A 21,556-nucleotide genomic window follows, 5' to 3' on the forward strand; every position below is an offset into this window, starting at 1 on the left:
CAGGGACCCCGACCACTGTACCCATTCACGCGAGCACTGGGACTGGTGGACCTTTGGAGGTGCCATAACCCCAGGACAAGACATTACACTCTGCAGCACATGGCAGTTGAGCACGATTGGATAATATTTTTACGCACACTACCACGGCAGGTCTCTTCCAGGGAGGGTGGCACAAGGGGCGTGGGATATCAGACCACTCACCGGTTGAAATATAGCTGCACGGGCTGGACCGGTACTTGTCTCTTCCTCAAAGACTGGATCCTTTCATGTTTCGGGATCAGGAGTTCCGAGAGCGCTTTGAGGAGCGCGCTGAACAATAATTCACCGAAAATGCCGGCTCTGTGAGATCCGACAGCATTCTCTGGGAAGCATACAAGATGGTGGCTAGGGGCTTTGTACAGTGCGAGAGCGGTGCTCAACGTAAAGAAAAACGAACCCAGTGTGAAGAGCTTGAGCATGAGATAGTAAATCTGGAGCGAACACTAAGCGCTGACCCTGGGGGCATTAGCGGGCTCAAACACACTCTCAAACTCAAGGAAAAAACCGTCCGGGACATAGCAGAAAACGCGGCTTGGGCTCACGCGATTCCCAGACAAAGAAAGATCTATGATCTGTGCAATAAGGCAAACTGATCGCATGGCTGGAAAGGAGAGACAGGAGTCGCAATTGGGTTTCCGAGATTAGGTCCATAGAGGGAACACAGGATGGTACAGAGGCAGACCTGACAGAAATCTTTGCCAAGTACAATGAAAACGTTTATCAATCTCAATCCATGTGGGAGGAGTCAGATTGCATTGAATCCCTACCGACCCTTGGGCCTGAGGACAGGGAGGTGTTGGATTCTGACTTTCATATGGAAGAAGTAGAAAATGCCATGTGAGACCTGCAATCAGGTTAATCGGGGGCCCGAATGTGCTTCCCACAGAGTTGTTTAAATGTGTGGCGGGCAAGCTAGCTCCTTATATCTTCGAAATGTTTTAGAGGCATTTGACGAGGGCCAACTCCAGGACACGAGAATGGCGACTACAGTGGTCCTCCTCAAGAAAGGCAAACCGCATAACCTCTGTAGCTCCTACAGACCTATTTCTCTTCTGAATTTTGAAGCCAAGGTTCTAGTCAAGATTATCGTGAACCATTTGAGTCCTGTCATACAATCCCTGATCCACCCAGATCAATCTGGCTTTATGCCACATAGGAGCACCAGACTCAATCTGTGACGCTTATATGGAGTCATGCACATGACCCAAAAGCAGCCAGATGTACCGGCCGCCTTCCTATCACTGGATGCGAGGATGGCATTCTATAGCATCGAGTGGTCCTACCTCCTTGCTGTTTTGGAGAAGGTTGGCATTGGCCCAAATCTGCAAAAGTGGATCCGGCTGTTATACACTGCTCCGATGGCACCCGTTAGGGTCAACGGAGTTGTTTCCAGGGCTTTTTCGCTACACAAGGGGATGCGTCAGGAGTGCCCGCTGTCGCCGATGCTATTCGTGCTGGCACTGGAACCACTGGCGGCGTGGATCAGAAGAGACCCGGTTGTGAGGGGCATAGATTTAGGGGGGCTGGGAAGAGCGCATATACCTGTATGCGGACGATATCCTTCTCTATGCACACAGGCCCCGACAAGCATTCCATAGGCTCATTCACATAATACGGTCTTTTAGTTCCTACTCTGGGTACAGCATTAACTGGGACACATCCCTGGTTTTCTCACTGGCGGGTGACCCTCCAGTCTTGACTTCAGCATGCTCGGAGCTGACACTGCAAGAAAAGTTCAAGTACTTAGGCAAGTCTGTGGAGGAGTTCACGCAATTGAATCTGCAGGTGTACTGGCGGGGGCTTCCATTCTCCCTCATGCGCAGGACTGTTCTCTTTAAGATGATGGCCATTCCACGCTTACTGTATGCCATCGAGAGCACCCCTTACCGGATCCAGGAAACGTTCTTTCAAGCGATTGAGTCCGAGCTGCGTGAGTTATTATGGAGAGGGGGCAGTCCCAGAATTGCGCTCAAGAAGCTCCAGAATGGGGTGTATGAAGGGGGGCTGGCAGTTCCGGATATTAGGAAATATTACTGGACTGCACACCTCATCAATGTCAACGGATGGGTCTTCTCCTCACTTGAGGAACCAGCATATAGGGTAGACAGGATTGGCATTGGGCACACATACAAGGACGGTTATTGACATTTGGCATAAGGCAACTAAAATGGTGGGCTGGGAGTTGAAACTCACCGAGCAGACTCCACTATGGCAGGGAGACTTTTTGAAAGAAGTACGACGTATCCAGGGTTTCAAGTAGTGGAGCCTTATTGGCATTGACGTACTCTGTGAAGTCTGGAAGGGAGGCAAAATGGTGACATTCAATGCCCTACGGGAGGGCTTCCAAATTGGAGGAGGTGAATTCCCTAGATATCGACAACTGCGTTCGGCACTCTATTGTTATTTGAAAGAAGGGACTGTGATGCCAGAATATTTGCCCCTGGAGGATAGAATCCTCTTAGATCCCATGATTGAGAAAGCGGTGTCCCTTACTTATAAAAAACTGGTAAACACCTCTCTGGATTGCATGGGTTCCCTGAGGGAGGACTGGAAATCTGATGTGGGACTTTTGGAAGATGACGACTGGCCGGGGTCCTTCAGAGCCCCAGAGGAATAGCCATCAGAGCGCGCTTTAGGCTTGTCCAACTCCGCATCCTTCATAGATCTTATGCCTCGAGAAGGGTACAGTTCCGTATTAGTGGTTGTGGATCCGAGCTGTGTGCTAGGGGGTGTGGTGAGAAAGGGTCTTTCAACCATAATATTATGGTCCTGTCCCAGGATTCAGAAGTATTGGAGGGGTTTAACCTGCATAATGGAGGTTGTAGTGGGCGAGCAGGTTCCAATGGAGTCCAGATGGCACATCCTGGATGTCACGGGAGAGATCACATGGCCACAGTGGGCCAAGCTCTGGCTCGCCCTAGCAAGGGGGGGTCGGCAGGAGGAATATTGCCTGAGTGTGGGGGGCGGTAGAGCCCCCGACAGTGGCAGCATGGATATACGATATGGACTGGTGTCATAATGCGGAGCAGGTGGTCTATCAAAGTCATCGATACCCTCGCAAGTGGGAGAAAATATGGGGGGCATGGACACTGTATAGAGGTCTGTGAAGGGGACCGTGAGGTGGGTTGTACATATTATCCTCTAAGAGCTAAGCAGAGAGTTAAATCTAGTATCGTGCTGGATTGCGCAATATGTAATTGTATGATATGTGCTGAGGAGTTATGTAGCTACTATGCCATTTGCATAATTTGTATATGGATGTCTGGGTCTGCTTTGTTTCTGGACCTTGTTTTTTTGTTTAATAGAAAGCTTGTTTAAAAAAAAGTTCAACCAAGGAAATAAAACCTTTTAACATTTGCTCTCGGAACTCCAACTGCCCGAAAATCCTAAGAGAGGACCAAGACACAGTAACCTATTTTACGGATGTTGATGTTTTAATGTTTCAAGAAACATGGAATACGAATAAGGAACCCCTCATTGGTTATTATAAGGATTCAAATTTTGCATCTCGCAAACCAAAATGGCTCAGAAGGTCCTATAAAAAAGTTAAACATACGTACTATGAGGGAATATGGACTAAGCTGCATTTTGCCTGCAAAACTAAAAATTGCAGTGCTAATATCCCTGAATCCTCTTGGGCGTCTTTTATTTTTAATCTTTATGGGGCCTCTTCAGATATAATGTTTAACAATAATACAGTTCATCAAAAGTCAAGCTCGCTGAGCAGAGAAGACGGTGAAACACCCAGGAATGATCAGTATCGCATTCAAGTTCTGCCACAAGTCAATGAGGTATTGCAATCAGAACAAGTAAAAATGTCGATAAACAGGATTACATCGCATGGTGCGCCAGGCCCCAACAGAATCCTGAATTCAATCTTTAAAGCAAAGCGTGTTCTTTGGTCAGAGATTTTAACAACTTTGTTTGATGACGTTATTAAAACTAAAATGGTCCCAGAGTCATGGCAGGGAAGCATAATACAGCCGATTTCCAAAAGTGGCCCACAAGATAATCCAGCAAATTATTGGCTGATCGTCCTAACAGACGTGAAGGCAAAAATCTTCTCAAGCTGTCTGCTGAATGACCTGGAAGAATGGACCTCCACAGAAGATCTTATCCCAACATTCCAAACAGGCTTTCGAAGGGGCGAGTCAACGTCCACGAACTTGACCTTACTGACTTTATTGGCTAAAAGAGCAAAGTATAGAAAGCAAAAGCTATATATTTGTTTCATCGACCATAAGGCCGCTTTTGATTCTGTCCCCCTTAATTTACTTTGGGCTAAGCTATCTGAATGGGGCATCCCAAATCAACTGCTCAACATGATCAAACTCTTATATACTAATACGTGGGTTCAGGTTAAAGTCGGAGACAGTAGATGTACAACTCGCTGACTTGAAATCTAGAAGTGGTCTTAAACAGGGTTGCATCTTGGCACCATGCCTTTTTAATCTTTTACTGCAGACTTACCGTTATATCTCAAAAATGTCAATGCCGACTCACCTACCTTCATAGGACAAGATATCAAATATTTACAGTATGCAGATGATACCATACTGTTAGGTCACACTGCTATAGGTCTAAGAAGATTAGTTGATTCATCAAGAACTATATATCTGCTAATGGTTTACAAATGAATAAAAATAAGACAAAAATGACAATTGATGGTACAAAATCAGACAAGAGAGTATGGAAGATTAATGGGTTACATATTGAAACTGTGAAATTCTATAAATATTTGGGTATTATATTTGATAACAAATTGTCTTTTAAACAGCATTTTACTAACCAAAAAGCAAAAGCTACTGCCTTGTCCTTTGCTTTTAGAAAGTTGAGATATACGTTGGCATGTCCAAACCATGAGCATTTACTCAAGGTCATGAAAGCAAAGCTGATTCCATCTTTGGCTTATGTTTCAATGATTTTTCGAGTTAAAGACACTAAAACCCTTGATGATCTACAAATAAAAAGATTTAAATCTGTTTTTAGGGTTCCAAGGTATATCGGGCATGCCAATGTCAAATTGGAATTTGGTCTGTAAAGACAAACTGATGAGACAATCTGCCTTTTTAAAATCGTTACATTCTTTTTTCTATTCAGACCAGGGTATTCTTGCAAACCAATGTTGGCAGGAGATAACGAGGTATGAGCATGCCAAGGGCTGGAGAGTCTATTTAATGGAGAGTTTAAATAATTTTAAGTCTCCGCCCGTTGAAGATGTAGTCAGGAGCAAAGTGGTGTTTAAACAGACAATAAATCGATCAGCTTATTTTCTATTGATTCTTTTAGACAAGGATAAGCTCGCTAAAAAGAGTCACTCCTGGTCAGTTATTAACTCATTCAATAAATTAGAACCACATCCGTATCTCACAGCCCATTTAAAATCATCTTTAAGGGACAGGTTTAGGTTTTTACGATTTGGGAGCTTTCCCAAAAAGGATGGAATCCCTACATGGGAACTAAATTGGCCCACAAACAGCTGTAGGTTATGTGGTTTTTATAATTACTCTTTTATGCGTATTGTAACTACTTGTCCTCAGCTGTTAGAAGAGAGGAAAGCACTGTTAATATACATCTTTTACGAATTAGGGGTGAGAACATGTAGACAAGCTATCATAACGTGTCTCTCTGGGAACATGCCCCGCCTGATCCCACAGTCTGTAAAGTTTGTCCTTATCGCAGAAAAATAGCTACTTTCAGAGTGTGACACCTGACTTTAGAATCAATCATTTTTATTACGAGGCTGCAAGAAAACAAATACACAGCATAGCTGCCTACATCATATTGCCGGCAGAGCGGCACTACTGAAAGGACACAGCGTTTAGGTCAACATCCCTGTGGACGACCTTGCGATAAGTTCAAGCCGTAGTAAGTCAAGAAGGCGCCTAGCAAAGGTGCCACTTTTTATAAAACATGAACATAAGAAAACAACCCCCCCTCCCTCCCCTCACCCCCACCCTCCCTCCGCATCAGTTCAAGCTGGTAAAATCATTCTTCTTGTCACCAATTATCGGGCAATTAACCAGTGATTCAGTTCGTGGATGCTCCAAGCAGTTCTAAAGTTATAAGACGCAGAATTTGCAGATATTTCGGGCACGTGACTTCTCTCATATCTCTGGTAAGTATCTGCAAGAAAGGAGCCCACAGTTTTGCAAAGTCCTTGCCATTCCCATCCACACTCAGCGATAACCGCTCCATTGCTAAGAGTTGCCAAAGCTTCTGAATCCAATCCCGAGAGTCAGGAATCGTCAGCGAACCCCAATGGGCTAGGAGCACCTGTCGCGCTGCCAGCAATGCCATAGCGATTCGCTTACCGTTTAATGATTTCAGCGGAAAAAACTTAGGGTGGGGGAAACCCAACAAGGTAGACTCGGGAGTACGTGGCAAAGTAATCTGAAATGCTGCATCAATGTAATCAATGACTGCTGTCCAATAGCGCACCAGTTTGGGGCAGCGCCAAAGTAAATGCACCAGAGTGCCAACAAGCCCACACCCCCACCAGCAGAGATGCGACTTGGAGCTGTCCCAACTCTTAATGCGCACTAGAGTATAATACCAGTGAGTAACCACCTTATAGGCAGATTCCGCCCCTGCCGTGTTAGAAGCCGTATGGTGCGCCCTATAAAAAATGTGTTCCCACTCTTTGTGCGACAAGGGCCTCCCTAAGTCAGTTTCCCATCGGACCTGCGCTTTTGTGCGGTGTCTCTTGGCTTGTACCGTGATCATGGCGTAAAGTTCAGAGATGAGCTTACTATCCTTCGATTTACACCCAAGCCATTTTTCAAAGGCCGTCAGGGGGCGAGACATTAGAAGGAAATTCTCCGGCCGCGTAACCCAGTGTACGACCTGTGAATAATGGAAGGCCTCGGATTCAAGCAAATCATAGTCCCTACGCAGTTGAAGAAAGGGAACCACCTCCCCGCGATCAAACAGGGCACCCACCCTTTTGCACCCCTCCTCCCGCCAACGTTGGAAGGTCTGGGATGCGCATCCTGGCTGAAAGTCGGGGTTGTCTACTATGGGGGACAGAGGGGAAGGGAAAGTAGTCCATCCCCTCGGGCCTGCTAATCGATCCCAAACTTTGAGAGTCGGGGAGGTAACCGGAGAGGAGTTAGCCCCCACGCTCTATGCCGCTGCAGAAGCCACAATTCCCGCCATATATTTTGACCGGCCACCATTTGATCCATAAAATTCCACAGCTTACTGGAAAGAGACCTGTTCCATTCCTTAATGAAACAGAGACATGACGCCTGATAATAGGCGCCCACTACCGGGAAGCCGAGCCCTCCCTGCGCTTTCGGGGAGGCAACATGCGCAAATGCGAGCCGCGGTTTCTTGTAATCCCATAAGAACTTATTAAGAAGGCCTTGTAATTTGCAAAGTGCACCTGGCGGCGGGCTCAAAGAAAGCATTTGGAAGACGTAGAGGATGCACGGTAACACCGTCATCTTTACTGCCGCCAACCTGCCATACCACGCTAGCTTGAGACGAGACCAGGCCGCCAACGCCTTGGCCGTTTGCTCCAGCAACAGAGAGTAATTAAGAGCGGCCGTCTTAGTAATGGAAGAGGTCAGCCGAATGCCCAGGTATGTAATATCCATGAACACCCACTGGAACTCAAAATCTTGTTGGAGATCCTGTATCTCAGTCTCCGGAATAGAAATATTAAGGATTTGCGATTTTGTGAAGTTGACCTTGAACCCCGTCACCTTTCCAAAGGCAGAAAGCTCCCTAGTCAGATGCCGCAGCGTCGTTCGGGGGTGCGTGAGTGAGAGGATGACATCATCAGCGTACATACTAAACTTATGAACATCAGCACCAAATTTCAGGCCCGCAAAGTCAGGATTGGAACGAACGCATTGAGCGAAAGGCTCCATGTAGAGCGCACATAGGAGAGGAGACAAGGGGCAGGCTTGCCGCGTGTCCCGGGCAATAGGGAAGAGGGACGATTTGCAACTATTGAACCGCACCGCCACCCTGGTAGAGACATATAGACAACTAACCCAACGTATGAAATTGTCTCCGAACCCGAATTTACGTAGCACCGCGAATAAGTAGCCCCAATCTACCCGATCAAACGCTTTCTCCGCGTCTATCGAAAGCAAAAAGGCCGGTGTAAGCGATCGGTGAATGAAATCGATAAGGTGTAATAGTCTCTTAGTATTATCCCCCCCCTGCCTTGTCGGGATAAAGCCGGACTGATCCGTATCCACTATGTTGTCCATGAGGGGACTAAGTCGTGAGGCCAACACGCCCGCAAACAACTTTGCGTCAATATTAAGGAGCGAAATCGGTCTGTACGACCCACACTCAGCTGGGTCTTTCCCGGACTTTAGAATTACAGAAATGGACGCCTCGGACATGGAAGGTGTTACCCCTCCAGTGTCTATAAAAAGGAGTTCAAAAGCCTTGTTAAGAGGGGAGCCTGCTCCGCACAGAATTGTTTGTAAAACAGGGCTGAAAAGCCATCCAGGCCCGGAGACTTAGCCAATTTGAGCCGCGCTATTGCCGAAATTACCTCCTCGAGGCGAATAGGGGAGTCCAAGTCGTCAGCCGACGATTTGAGTAAGGGGGTGATATTACAAAGGCCAAATATTCCCGTGGATCATGCCAAGGGGTGTTTTCTCTCGAATAAAGGTGCTGGTAAAACTGACGAAAGGTATCACCAATCAGGGCATCCGTGGTATGCTCCTCTGCATTCTGCCCACGTATGACGGGAATTGCGGACACCTGCGCCCGCAATCTATGTGCGAGCATCCTCCCACATTTATCCCCACTGAGGTAGAATTTGTGCCGTAGCCGCAGGAGCGCATGCTCAGCCCTGTCCAGATCCAAATGTTTCAGCATACGACGCTGCGTTTCCAACTCCCTCCATATTCTCGGCGCCCCGGTGCGTTTGTGAACTACCTCCAATTCACTTACCTCCTTCTCAAGCCCTCACACATTCAGGCTCACAATTTTCAGATCCCGCACTACTAACTTCAAGGCTTCCCAGACCGACTCGAGAGTTGTGTCCCCCTGATCATTCTCAGCAAGATAATGCTTTATAACGTCCCGAATCCGTTGAATAATAGCGTCAGAGTGGAGGAGGGAATAGCGAAGGCGCCAGCCCGGAGGAGTAGGGCGCGTGCAGCGTGCCGGCAGCTGGACTGAGATGAGGGCATGATCCGACAGGGAGCGAGGGGCAATATCCACGGCGCATAAATGAGGGAAAAGAGATGCAGAGGCTAGAAAGTGGTCAAGAAGCGCATATGTTTTGTGTGCCGCTGAAAAGTACGTATAGTCGCGCTCTTGCAATCGCCACACATCACACAGCCCGCAATCAGACAGCCATTGTTTCCCAGCTCGCGACAATGCCCCGGCCTGATTAGTCCTCTGCCCCGACCTGTCTAACTCCGGATCCATTACCACATTTAAGTCACCCCCAATCAGAAGCGCTGAATCAGGAGAAGCGAGAGCCTCAGAGAGGGCTAAGCGCAAAAAGGGTTCTTGTCGCTCATTCGGGGCATATAAGGACCCAACCATACTGCATATCTCCCCCACTGCACTCTGAGTGCCAAGAACCGCCCCTTCAGCTCTGCTGTCGTGGAGACTAACTTGCATTGTGAATGTGCACTAAAGAGGATCGCCACCCCATTGCGCTTGGACAACCCCGAAGACCAAACTGTTGTGGGAAGCGTCGGTCTCGCATCCGCTTGGTGTCTTTAGGCAAAAGTTGAGTTTCTTGCAGTGAACAAATATCACCCCCAGCATTCTATAAAAGGGAAAAGATTGCTAACCGCTTAACTGGATTATTTAGCTTCCACACATTCAGGCTCACAATTTTCAGATCCCTACCCACCATAGTGACGGGGGGTGAAAGGCCATACGGCTACCCTAGCCTGCTAACATCAAAAGCAGTAACATACATCTCACATAAACTAAATACCCGCCAATCTGACCATGAACTGATGTGAAGTCCCCCCCCAAAAAAGGTACCCAAAAAACCCCAGCCCAAAACATTAGAGAACAGAAAAGCAAGAAAACAAGCAACAGAGAGCCAAGAGGTATAACAAGAGTTTATCTTGATGGTCAAACGTTCAGGGGGACGTGGGACACTCCCCATGCACACCAAGTAGTACAGGGCAACCACTCCGTATGCCAGGAGCGAAGGTACTATGCACATTTCGACTGCGCCCTCCCTCCGGCACCATCACTTGAACCCAGATGGGTGCCTAACCTTAAGAGGTGCAAAGAACGACCGTGCTGTCCGTCACCTGCGACACCGACGAGAGGGATGCATGTCTCTCCAACCTTCTAGCCTCTGAATCCGGTTCAGAGCTGGGCGACGAGCTTCCAACCTGCAACCTCTAGAGAGCGAACCTGCAGGAGTTTGCCCTGATACTTGACGATGAGGCAAAACGGGTGACCCCAGGAGTAAGGAATACCCTGCTCTCGGAGATGGCTGGTGATAGGCTTGAATTCTCTGCGCTTAACCAAGGTGGAGGCTGCCAAGACCTGGTAGAGCACCGGCTGATGGTCCTGAAACTGCACCGGGTGAAGGTCCCGCGCCCGAATGTGGATACACTCCTTAAGCTGGAAATCATGCACACAAACGAGGATATCCGGGGGGGAGCTTTAGCGCCACGAGGGAGTCCCACCCTGTGGGCTCAGTCCAATTGGAGTTCCTGACCCCCATCATCACCGAGGATGTGACTAAATAGCCCGCTGACATAAGCTAAGCTCGGAGGTCATCGCCTTCCCCTTTCCAAGGGACCGCCCGAATTCGGATGTTATTACGCCTGGAGCGATTCTCCAAATCCTCCGCATGGGCCTGAAGATCCATATTCTGATCGCTGAGGAGAATCATTTCCTGTTGAAGCTGATGCGAATCGTCCTCTCATTCCAGGTTGTGCTCCTCCAGCATCGCCACCCGGTCCCCAATGGCATCGCCATCCCGCCAAACTTCTTTTAAATCAGATGAAAGCTGTGAGCGCAGGTCTAGAATATCTTCTTTGAGGGCCGAAAACAATTCGACCATAAAAGCCTTGGTCACGGGCGTATCGTCATCTCCTGAAGGTGGCATCTTAGTGTCTGTCTGCGAGGCGGGATGTCCCGATGTTTTCTGCAAGAGGTCTTTCAGGGGTTTCTCTTTCCGACCTCTGGCCGACGTCATCGTGAACCAAACACAGCTCGATCCGCCGCGAAGCACCCCCCGAGATGGTTCAGAAGGAGATAGCACTTCAGACCCACAGTAGATCAACTCCTTTAGGGCCAGGCAGCCTAAGACCCAGCCAAGCAAGAGAGCAGAAGCAATTCCCACGTCGGAGCCGGGTCAGAGCCAACTCCAAGATTGAAGAGTACGCAGAGTAACTGGCCGTGAGGTAGGCAAGGCCGTCCACCAACCAGGTCCCTCTTATCCCGAAATCAACGCACAGTCCAGGAGGGTGCAAATCGCCAGGCTTAATCTCCAGGGCCCAAGAGGGCCAACAGCCCCACTGCCATCAAAGCGAGAGCAAGAACTGCATGCGCAAGACTCCGGATATAGTCAAAGGAGCTGCAGGGGGGGAGGACCCAAATACCCACCACTCCCTCACAGCACCCAGGGCAGAACCACCAACAGAGAAATGGGACCTGAGAAGCCTTCAGGATTAGTAGGCCAGTCCGCAGTGCAATGACGTGGAAAGCCAGTACCGATGCATAGAAAGCAGTCCACCACCAGATCCAACCCCACTCCGGCGTGCAGCAGACCACTGCCAGGAGGACTCCGATTCGGGGGCAGGAGGCTCAGTATGGGACCCGCAAAGGCCGATCTCCGCATACACTCCCACTGCGAGAGGCCAGTACCGCGTGGCAGCAGAGGCTGTACATGCCAGCTCGTGGTCTAGACGTCACTGCGGCGCTCCGAGTCACAGGCCGCACCTTCCAATGCAGGCCCCACACTCCACCGGGACCATCCGCTTTGTACCAGCCAGCAACCGCAGCAGCGCCCCACGCCAAGCACTCAGGGTGGGGCGAGGGTCCATAGAAGAAGGCAGTTCTGACACTTTACCCAAAGCGGAAACCTCCCCCAGAAGCAACAGCGCAGTCCGCCACGCCGCGGACCGAGTCTCACACCCAGAGCCGGTACTGCACCACAGGCCCTCACTTCAGATGCGTATACGTCTCCTATTCAGGGCAGGAGACTCCGTGTGGGCCCCGCAAGGGCCGACCCCCGCAAACACTGCCACTGCGGGGGGGCGGCACTGCACGGGAGCAGAGGCTTTACAGGCCACCGTGGGGCTGGGCTGTCACCACTGAGCCCAGAGTCCCAGGTCCCACCATCCAGGATAGGCCCCACACTCCACCGGCCATCCGCCCCCTGTCAGACTGCTACTGCAGCAGCGCACCTCGTCAAGCACCCAGGGGAAGAGGATCCTTAGTAGGAGGCAGCCCTAACACCGACCAGAGGCAGGAGCCCCCCGCCAGCAGCAACAGTGCCGTCCGCCAACCCGCTGACCGAGCCTCTCCGCCAGAGCCGGCACCGCACCACAGGCCCTCCGCACGTCACCTCGGATATGTCACGGGAGCGGCCACCTCCCCAAACAAGCCGCAGTAGCTGCCGATGCCTCCCAGGATCGTGGACTCCGCAGATGTGGTGGCCGCACGCCTTCACCAGTCTCGTTGCAGGCAGCCGCCATGTTCTGTAGGGCGGCCGACGGGGTGCATCACATCAGCCAAGATGGCGGCGACCACACGGCGCTCCGCCGTAATGCCTCGCCGTGGCCACCACACCTCGCACCTTCCCTCACGGGGCCGCTCACCAAGGGGGCCAAGCACCAGCTCCTCCGCCGGGCAGCCCCGAACGCAAAAGCTCCACAGGTCAGCCCCCGCAAGAGGCCCCACTAGGCCCTCCGAGCCAGGCCGGAGCCGGGTAGTCAGGACAACAGTGAAAATTTACCCAGAGACAGCAAAAGAAGCTCGTCGACGGGGTCAGGGCATCCACAGGCGCAGAGGCTGCAGACGGTAGGCTGGGATGGGCTCCCGTGAGGGTGATAACACAACGCTTATAGCTGGCGGCACCGAAGGGATAAGGACACACGTCCTATCACGCCGCCATCTTAACCATGCCCCCGTGACACCTGACTTTAGATGCATGCCAAGATAATTAATGATTGGTTTTACAGGATAATATTGTTAGTCTTAAAAATGTTAAATGGAAATTTGCAATCCCATAAATTGTTCTTGAAGTTCTGTGTATGGCTTAGAAACCGAAGTTTTACAAGATTTTAATTGCCAGTAGTAACTGGGTAAAAACCCAATACCAAATCAATTATTCACTTAGTGTGGGCCTGGTTTGACAAGGAGAAATTATTCATCCAAATTTACTTTTTAGAATGCTGTTAGATGTAAGACACTGCACAATTGCACTTTAACTATTGCTGCTAAATGAAAGACTTTGTACAAGTGCTCCTTAACTTTTGCTGCTAGTTGTAAGACACTGCACAGGTACACTTTATGTATTGCACCTTAATTTTGGTACTCTTAAGTATGTATTTTAAATTTGGGGGTACAGCAGGTAGTTGCATTGAGAACATTCTTAACATCCACTTAGAGTAATGTCTTTCGTGATAGGTGCGAAATATTTAAACCATTTTAAAATGTACCTCGATATTACTCGCAACAAAATGTATTATATGTGTTTTTGGTCTTTAAAGATGCAATATTAGACCGATCATATTGGTATAATAAAGTGCACTTTCATTATTGCTGCTAGATGTAAGACACTGCACTAGTGCACTTTACCTATTGCACTTTAACCATGGTGTTTTAAAGTATGAATTTTAAAAAATGGCGTTTTATTGAGAACATTTTAGCATTAATTTGAAATGATGTTTTCTGCGACTGGTGTGAAATATGGAATTGATCCACAAAGTACCTTGATATTTTCTCAACATAAAGTAGTATATGTGTTTTGTTGGTTAAATATGTGATACTAGTCAGATTGAATTAATATAATCAAGTTCCTGTCACAATCCAAAGTGTTTTTATCCTTGTTTGTACTGATTTTTTATTAATCAACAAATAAAGTACTTCTTCTTCTTCCTCTCACACACCCACAGACACACCCACACCATTGTGCAAAAACACAAAAAAAGCACAATATAGTGTATATGACTACATGCGCCATCTTGAGGTATAGCCATGATAACGAAATACCAGTTACTTAACCAAATACAAAATTATGTTAGGCTGAAGGCATGCCTGCAAACTAGGAAATCAAGTCCATACATCAAATATTAAATGGGGTTCAAGGGTAATAAGTTCATTCCTATAACAGACTGTACATATGAGACAGAGGGGGCAGATCATGTGTGTAATATGACAATGAAGGGTACATCATCAAATAACCAAACATCATTTTGTAAAACTGCATGCATCATATCCCACAAAGTATACTTCTTCCACTGAAATAACCCAAAAATACGCTCTTAAAAGGGCAATCATAGTCATGTAAATGCTCAAATGTTACCAAACACTATGGGAAATTTCCTGTTTGTGTGACTCATAACCCCATAGTCTACGCTACAGTTGACTATTGTCCCAAAATAGAGACCAAGTTGCCTAATGCCCCAAGTACAATCGAAATACCCAACTAATCACAAAGGGCAGGAAAATAAGAGTGCACAAAAAAGGCTTGATAATATAATATAGCCTACTATAGCTTAATGTAGCATCCATGCATATATTATACATGCCCCTTTTAATAAAACAATAAACTAAAATACATGCAAAAATGGACTCATGCAAAATAACAAGGTGGTATCCTTAGCTCATATGTTAAGTTGTGTCTCCGCAGTCACTTGCATGAAAAATGATAAAAACAAGTAAAAGCCCAGATCTTCAGCATCTGGCACAATATATCAAAACATCAGAGATTGCCAATAGAGAAAACCAGTAATTTCATATTTTAACCTAAATGGACAGCAAACTCTACATCCATATTCAATCATGCAGGATGCAATGTGCTGAATCTGATAATATATTCCAACATACATAGTGACAACACCCTTTCACCGCCCCCGCACTGATGGTATGAGGAACTTGATCGAACATAAGAAATTGCAAGAGGCTAGTGTTGCTAGAATGATGTTCTTTAAAGTGTCTAGCAACTGGATATTGTTTATCCTGATGAGTAATGGCCCTCATATGTTTGAGGACACGTTTCGTAGCCATATGCTTAGCACTGCAATAACAAACAAATTGCAAAGACATCTCAATGCATATATGCAGAATTCTGAGCTGCACAACAGTCCTTTCTGAATTAGAACCTCCTTCCTTGTATCTGACTTACTGAAATATTGTACCTTCTTGCTGGACTTGCAAGCTTTGAAATTAAAACATGGTACGAAACCAGGTGTGCGTTCCGGCCAATTGCATCATGGGTTTTAGTAACCCTGTTTCTACACAGCATGTCCTTCAGATCCTGACTTCTTCTGAAAGTAATGCAAGGTTACATTGGCACATACTTCGATATAGCATCTTCAGTATGAAGTGCAGGCCAATGTTTGTTCAAAATATCCCTTATGTTGTGAGCATGTTTGCTGAAGATAGTAAAGAATCAGACGTCTTCTCTTTCCTCATATACCCCCCTCTGGGCCACCAGAAGGTTTTCCCTCCTAATCCCATCTACCTTTTCACAGCTGCAGTAAGTGTTTTGCAGTCGTACCCCCTCTGCAAAAAAATCTATGTAGAATCACAATTTTTTTTTTCTTCAAAAGCTGTATCACTACTAGAATTCCGTCTGCCTCTAATAAGCTCCCCATACGTAATATTGCGTTTCAGGCTACTGGTGGCATGCAACACACTATTGGCTGCGTTTTCCTTCCGGAACAGTTTGCTATTTATGTGTGAATTGAAAAATTTCTAATTTCAGATCTAGAAATTCTAGTGAGACCCTGTCAATATGGCTTGTGAAACTCAAATTCAAGTCATTGTTGTTAAGATCCTTAACAAACTCCATAGCTTGTTTCTCAGATCCCTTGTAAATGACAAATATGTCATCAATGTAACGTTCCCCAGCACCACCAGCCTATGTACAGACATGCGTAACTGGGGGTGAAACAAGTCGCCATTGCGGTATCCTGGGTTTGATGATAATAGTTTCCATCAAATATAAGGAAATTGTTCCGCAAAAGTTAACCATGTCAAGAATCATCTCATTATACAGCAAAAAAGAGCAATGATGTTCCTTTCAAGGAAATAGTGACATGCCTTAAGATCCATATCATTGGGAATGCAAGTATATAAACTACTAACATCAAGGCCCATCAGGGAAAAGCATCTTCCCAGCCAATGCCCACAATCATTCTAAGAAAATCTTCACTGTCTCTCACATATGATGGAAGGGATATACCCCTAGACTGCAAGAAGTAATCTACATACCTTGAAGTGTTTTCTAAAAGCCAATCCATGTAAGAGACAATGGGGCGTCCTGGTGGATTGGTGGGGTCGTTGTGTATTTTTGGGAATAGATTCAATAATGGGATTTTTGGGTGTTTATTAAGGAGAAATGTATATTCAAGTAACACTTTGTCGGGCTAATTCATCAGCTTTCCCAGTATGTCCTATTGGCCGCATCAATGTCAGATTTCCTTCATGGCGTGTAGCAGGCCCCGTCTGACAACTGTCTATAGCCTTCCGCTAAATACTTATCTTTGGACAAAACAACAATGTTGCTTTCCTTCTCAGAGTTATGAATCACAATGTCATCTCTTCTCTGTAATTCTGTAAGGGCCTACTCTAAGATGGTGTCAGATTAAGAGATTTGTTACAACACCCTAACCTAAAATTCTTGAAATCCCTGAGGACTTCCTTCTCAAAGACGTTGATACTGTCAAAGTGCAAATCAGCAGTAAACACAGATTTGGGGCGAAACCCAGAAGGGCAGTTTAAATCAAGCGGGATCTTTAAATTTAACAAATTGAGGATCCCATCCTCAGGACACTTAGGGATTTTGTCAAGATCACAAAGCATGTGTAATTGATCAATATCGCCAAAACACAGTGAAGATGTTTCATAAGACAGATCACTTGTGGGGGACACCATATTGTTTTTCAACTCAAACCATGTAATTTAAGGGCCTTTTGAGTTTGGTGGTACGATGGACCGCCAAACCCACGCGGTGGTGTGGCTACTGCCGCACCAGTGGTCTGACCGCCCTATTACAAGTAGTGCAGTCGAACCACCATGGGACCCCTTTGTTTCCTCACTGCCATACTTTTATGCCGGGCTCACCATCATGAAAACTGTGGCGGTGAGGACACTGCTAATATGCTTGGCGGTGCTGCAGCGGCATCACCAACATATTAGGGGCCTCAGACCGCTGCAAGACTGCCAGGGATCGCAAAAAGAAAGCACACCTACATGGGTTTGGGTGAGGGGAAAGTAAGACAAATTTACCGTGTTAGTGTTAAGTCCCATTATTTGGCTGTTGTCTCCATTCCCACCAAGCTGAATTGATATATGTGTGTGTGTGTGTATATGTATATATATTTTGTTTTCTAAATAATGCATAGAACAACTGTACTAACAAACACAATTTATAATTACAGTGCCAAAGTAAAATTCACGTATATTACCACAGTATAGTGTGACGACATAAAAACATGGTTTACTTTTTCACAGATTTGAGCATCTATCGCAGGAGTTATACTACACAAATGTAATACCTTTCATCCTGGTTTTCAATAAATATATTTTTTGTAACCATATATGCAGATAAACACAGCTAATATGCTATTTATTACTATTGTTGGGGGAAGGGAACTATGACTCACTCAAGGTTTTTCCTCTTGTGAGTCATGGCCCCTCCATGCCAGCTCGGCCAGTGTACCATCCGTAGTACCATTACCGATGTTTTATCAAGATGTGATAAAGAGGTACTTCTACATATGTTCATTTGTTATTTTTTATGTGCAAACATTGCAAGTAAATGTCATATTGTATCGCGATAGGGAAATGGATGGGAACATACTTGTGTGGGAAAGAACAAAACTTATCTTTTCTTTTCACTCTTTTTCTTTTCAGCTCTAAACTTGACTTCTCGGCTTCCGAAGCACTTTCTATTTACCTGAGACCATTCATAATGGTTTGGGAGCAGTATCTTCTATAGGTCTTCTGTCTAACTCGATTTTTTGTTTTGGTGGCAATTTTTCAACAGTAAGAACGTTCCTTCCAACCAAGCATGCTGCATAATCGCTGTTAAGACATCCTCTGATTTGAAATAAACTGTATTCTTCTCATTTGAAATGCAATGTGAGCATTCCTTTTCCTGGATTTCCACTTCATTAAACTCTTTTGGCACATGCTTGTGTTTATACATTTTTCTGTATTTTTGACATAGTTTCAAGACTGGGTTCTATACTTGGTGAATCGTGTCAGACATACTACCCTATCAAATAAAAGTAGAGAACAAAATCTCACGCAAGTTTCCATTTCTCGATTGTTTTAAATGTCACTAAACCTAATATATCCCTATTTTTAAAACATGTAAACAATATTGAGGACTACTTAGCTACTATAAACAGCTGCTAAAACACCCCACAGCATATGACCTGGGCCCAAGGTATGAGGTGTGTTTTTGCTGTGATCCAAATAATTGAGAACAACGCACTCGAGTGGCATGGGTGCCTGTTGCACATGCATATGTACCCTGAGCGTAATGTTTTGCCTGGGCAATTACCACCGGTATAAGGAAGAAAAGCTTACCTGCACTTCTGGTTCCCTGTCAAGGACAGTCTATCAGAATGCATTAACAGAAGACTATCTCCATGCACATCCAAGCCCGCAGAATTTTTTATTATACCTATGAAAAAAGCTATGAAAATAAAAGGAAACTGGGCTGCAGATGGCAACATTTTCTAAATATTCCATTCAGATAGCTAAGATGTATGCACAGTACATTTAACTAAAAAAAACACTGTTTTCCATTTTTTCCAACAAGTACTCCAATTTACACAGTGCTAAACACTGAGGGCGCCATTTATGAAACGTGTAGCATCACTGTGGGAAACCAGCGATTCAACACTTTTCAGTGCGCCCTCCCTGAAACACCATGGATGCGTTGTTTTTACAGTACTGCGCTCTATGTCGCAAGGATTGACAGATGGGTCAGGGATCCTGACGCATTGCTGGAGTTTTGTCGTAAGAATGAGGTAACTCCAGCAATGCATGGGGGACACCCATATTCATTGCACTGCCTCACCCTGACGCTTGCTGTGAGGCAGACATAAGGTTTTGAAGCAGTGGCATCTTAGAAGTGGTGCAGTGAAATCTGATAGATTTCACTGCACCACTTCTATGAGGCTTTCTTGCTGGGGAACGCCCACCCAGCATACATTATACCTGACGCAGGTATAATGTAGCGCTGGGATTTACAAAGTGATATGGCACAACGTGGCACATTATCACGCTGCGCAAAAGTGTTGCACGGGCAGCTATCCCATGAGTCAACTCATTTCTTGTAGTTTTTAGAAAGATCCCTAGTCACTGCTGCCTTCTTAAGGCTCTTTCTTGGCTTCATGTTTGTTAGGAGTTCTATTGGAGGCTGTGCTTTCACAATGCTTTCATTTTTGCCGAGGTAGTTGCCTTATTTTGTTTTTCTTTTATGCTGAACTTTTCTCAGTCCTCTCATTGGCCCACCATGTCTGTTATTGTCGACAGATTGTGCTCTTGTGGTTAGAAAAAAAATCATAGAAGGATGAACTCAAACTCATCCCCCTTCAGGACTCTCATTCTAATTTGAGATGCTCTTCCTGATGGCTCAGGTACATAAAGGGTGAGCACCTTATGTTCAGACAATGCCATTTAGGCGGTCCACAAGCACCAGCGGGAAGACTTGTTTCTCCTCATCTCACACCCACCACCTTAGGGCCTCTACACCCTCCTTTTCATCAAAGGCGTTCCCACTCCTGGTTGGCATTCAGGAATGCAAGGTTGAAGCACACTTCATCAAAGCATTCAGCTCTGAGGTACTCAAACTCCAGACATATCCTCTCAAAGTTCTGGTAATAATCACAGTTGCGATCTGCCACCAATGAGAGCCACAAATAGCAGAGAGTGTCACCCTTATCTCCATCAGCTTTGAGGGGTGGTATCTAGAAATCGAGCAAAAAGTGTAAATCATGGAGGTGTACTTTCTCTGTTCCTCTTCCTCATGAGCCTCAGCCCGACTCCAACACCACCTGCGAAGGACAGACCCAAAAACCACAGAAAAAACAAGGCCGAGGATGATGCAAAGACTCTTAAGAAAGGGAACAAGGATCAGCATTAATGCATTTAAAGACAAAAGGTCAGAAACAAGGCACCCAACACTGAGGGATCCTATTCCACTGCATGAAGAGCCTTTACAATGGGATATTTCTTCTTGATCCACTTCAGATAAGGCCATGACTGTTTGCTTTAGCCAAATGTACAGATTCTCTATTTTGGCTATCTAAAAAAAGACGGGTGGTTAGATAGTAATATTTTCTGTAGGAATGTTATCTTTCATTTTGTTTGTGTTTTTCATATAAAACATTATGTAACATTCTCAAGTGATCCAGGCCATTGACAGAGATGTCCTGCTCTTAAAGGAGAGTATGCTTTGTTTTTGCTTTCATTTTCTTAGGCAAAAGGTATCATACCGGAGTAAATGCCAGCTACAGACATGGTCATTACTTGCACCCTGTACTAAATAAGCATTTTCTCCCTTTGCTCCTGTCTCTGATCTATTGGCTAAATTCTAGAAAGGCAAGGATAAGGGGGGGAGTGGCTTCCTGCGTAAACTACAGCAGAGAAGTCAAGGAGAATGAAAACTTGACAAACGCTTGCGTGTTGGAATAAAATCTAAGATATGGATGCGAGGGATTTCAAAGGTGGGAAGCTTGTGAAAGCTAGATTTTAGTGTAGTTTGTAGGCAGAGAGGAGAGTTATGAGGGAGGTGATTGAATATGGTTGTTTGATGATTTTAGATACAAAATAAAGAAAAGAAACAGTGAGGTAATTGGAGGCAGAGGAGAAATTAGCAATCAGCAGTGACTGACTGACCCCGTTTATATTTGTATTGCTCTGTCCTCCAAAGGTCTTATTCCTGTGGTCCACATGTCCTATTCCAGCAGTAAATAGGTCTTGTTACAGCCATCTATAGGTCTTAGTGCAACAATATATGAGATTGCTGCAGAATTCCAAATGAATTGTTTCAGTCTTGCACAAATCCTCTTGCATCCCCCATGGGTCTTGTTGCTATTCATTGCAGGTATTGCGATCAGCTTTCATCTGCCTTGTCGGAGCCCATCACTGGTCATGTTGAAGCCCTTCATTGGTCTTGTCACAGTGTTCCAGGGTCTTTCTGCTGCCCTCAAAGGGTTTATATCCAAGGCATCAAGGGTCGCATAGAGCCGACCACCAGTGTTTTAGCCCGCCACAGGTCTGGCTTCAGCCCTCCTCCGGTATAATTGGAGCACGCCATTGATCAAGTTGCATCCCTCCAAGGCTCTGTATTCAGGCAGACACACAC

At 46.1% G+C, this 21,556-nt stretch overlaps 1 protein-coding gene across 1 annotated transcript in view; it reads left to right on the top strand.

Moving 5' to 3' along the window:
* Positions 1–18,383, top strand: part of LOC146809146 (IgGFc-binding protein-like) — a 790,095-nt gene extending 771,712 nt beyond the window's left edge. The window contains exon 20 of the mRNA XM_085614833.1: positions 18,088–18,383. Within this exon, the coding sequence (XP_085470959.1) occupies positions 18,088–18,172 (85 nt within the window). The 3' untranslated portion in view covers positions 18,173–18,383. The remainder of the gene's footprint in view (positions 1–18,087) is intronic.
* Positions 18,384–21,556: the final 3,173 nt, after the last annotated feature.

Source organism: Triturus cristatus, chromosome 7 (genome assembly GCF_964204655.1).
Source record: "Triturus cristatus chromosome 7, aTriCri1.1, whole genome shotgun sequence".
Taxonomy (NCBI): Eukaryota; Metazoa; Chordata; class Amphibia; order Caudata; family Salamandridae; genus Triturus; species Triturus cristatus.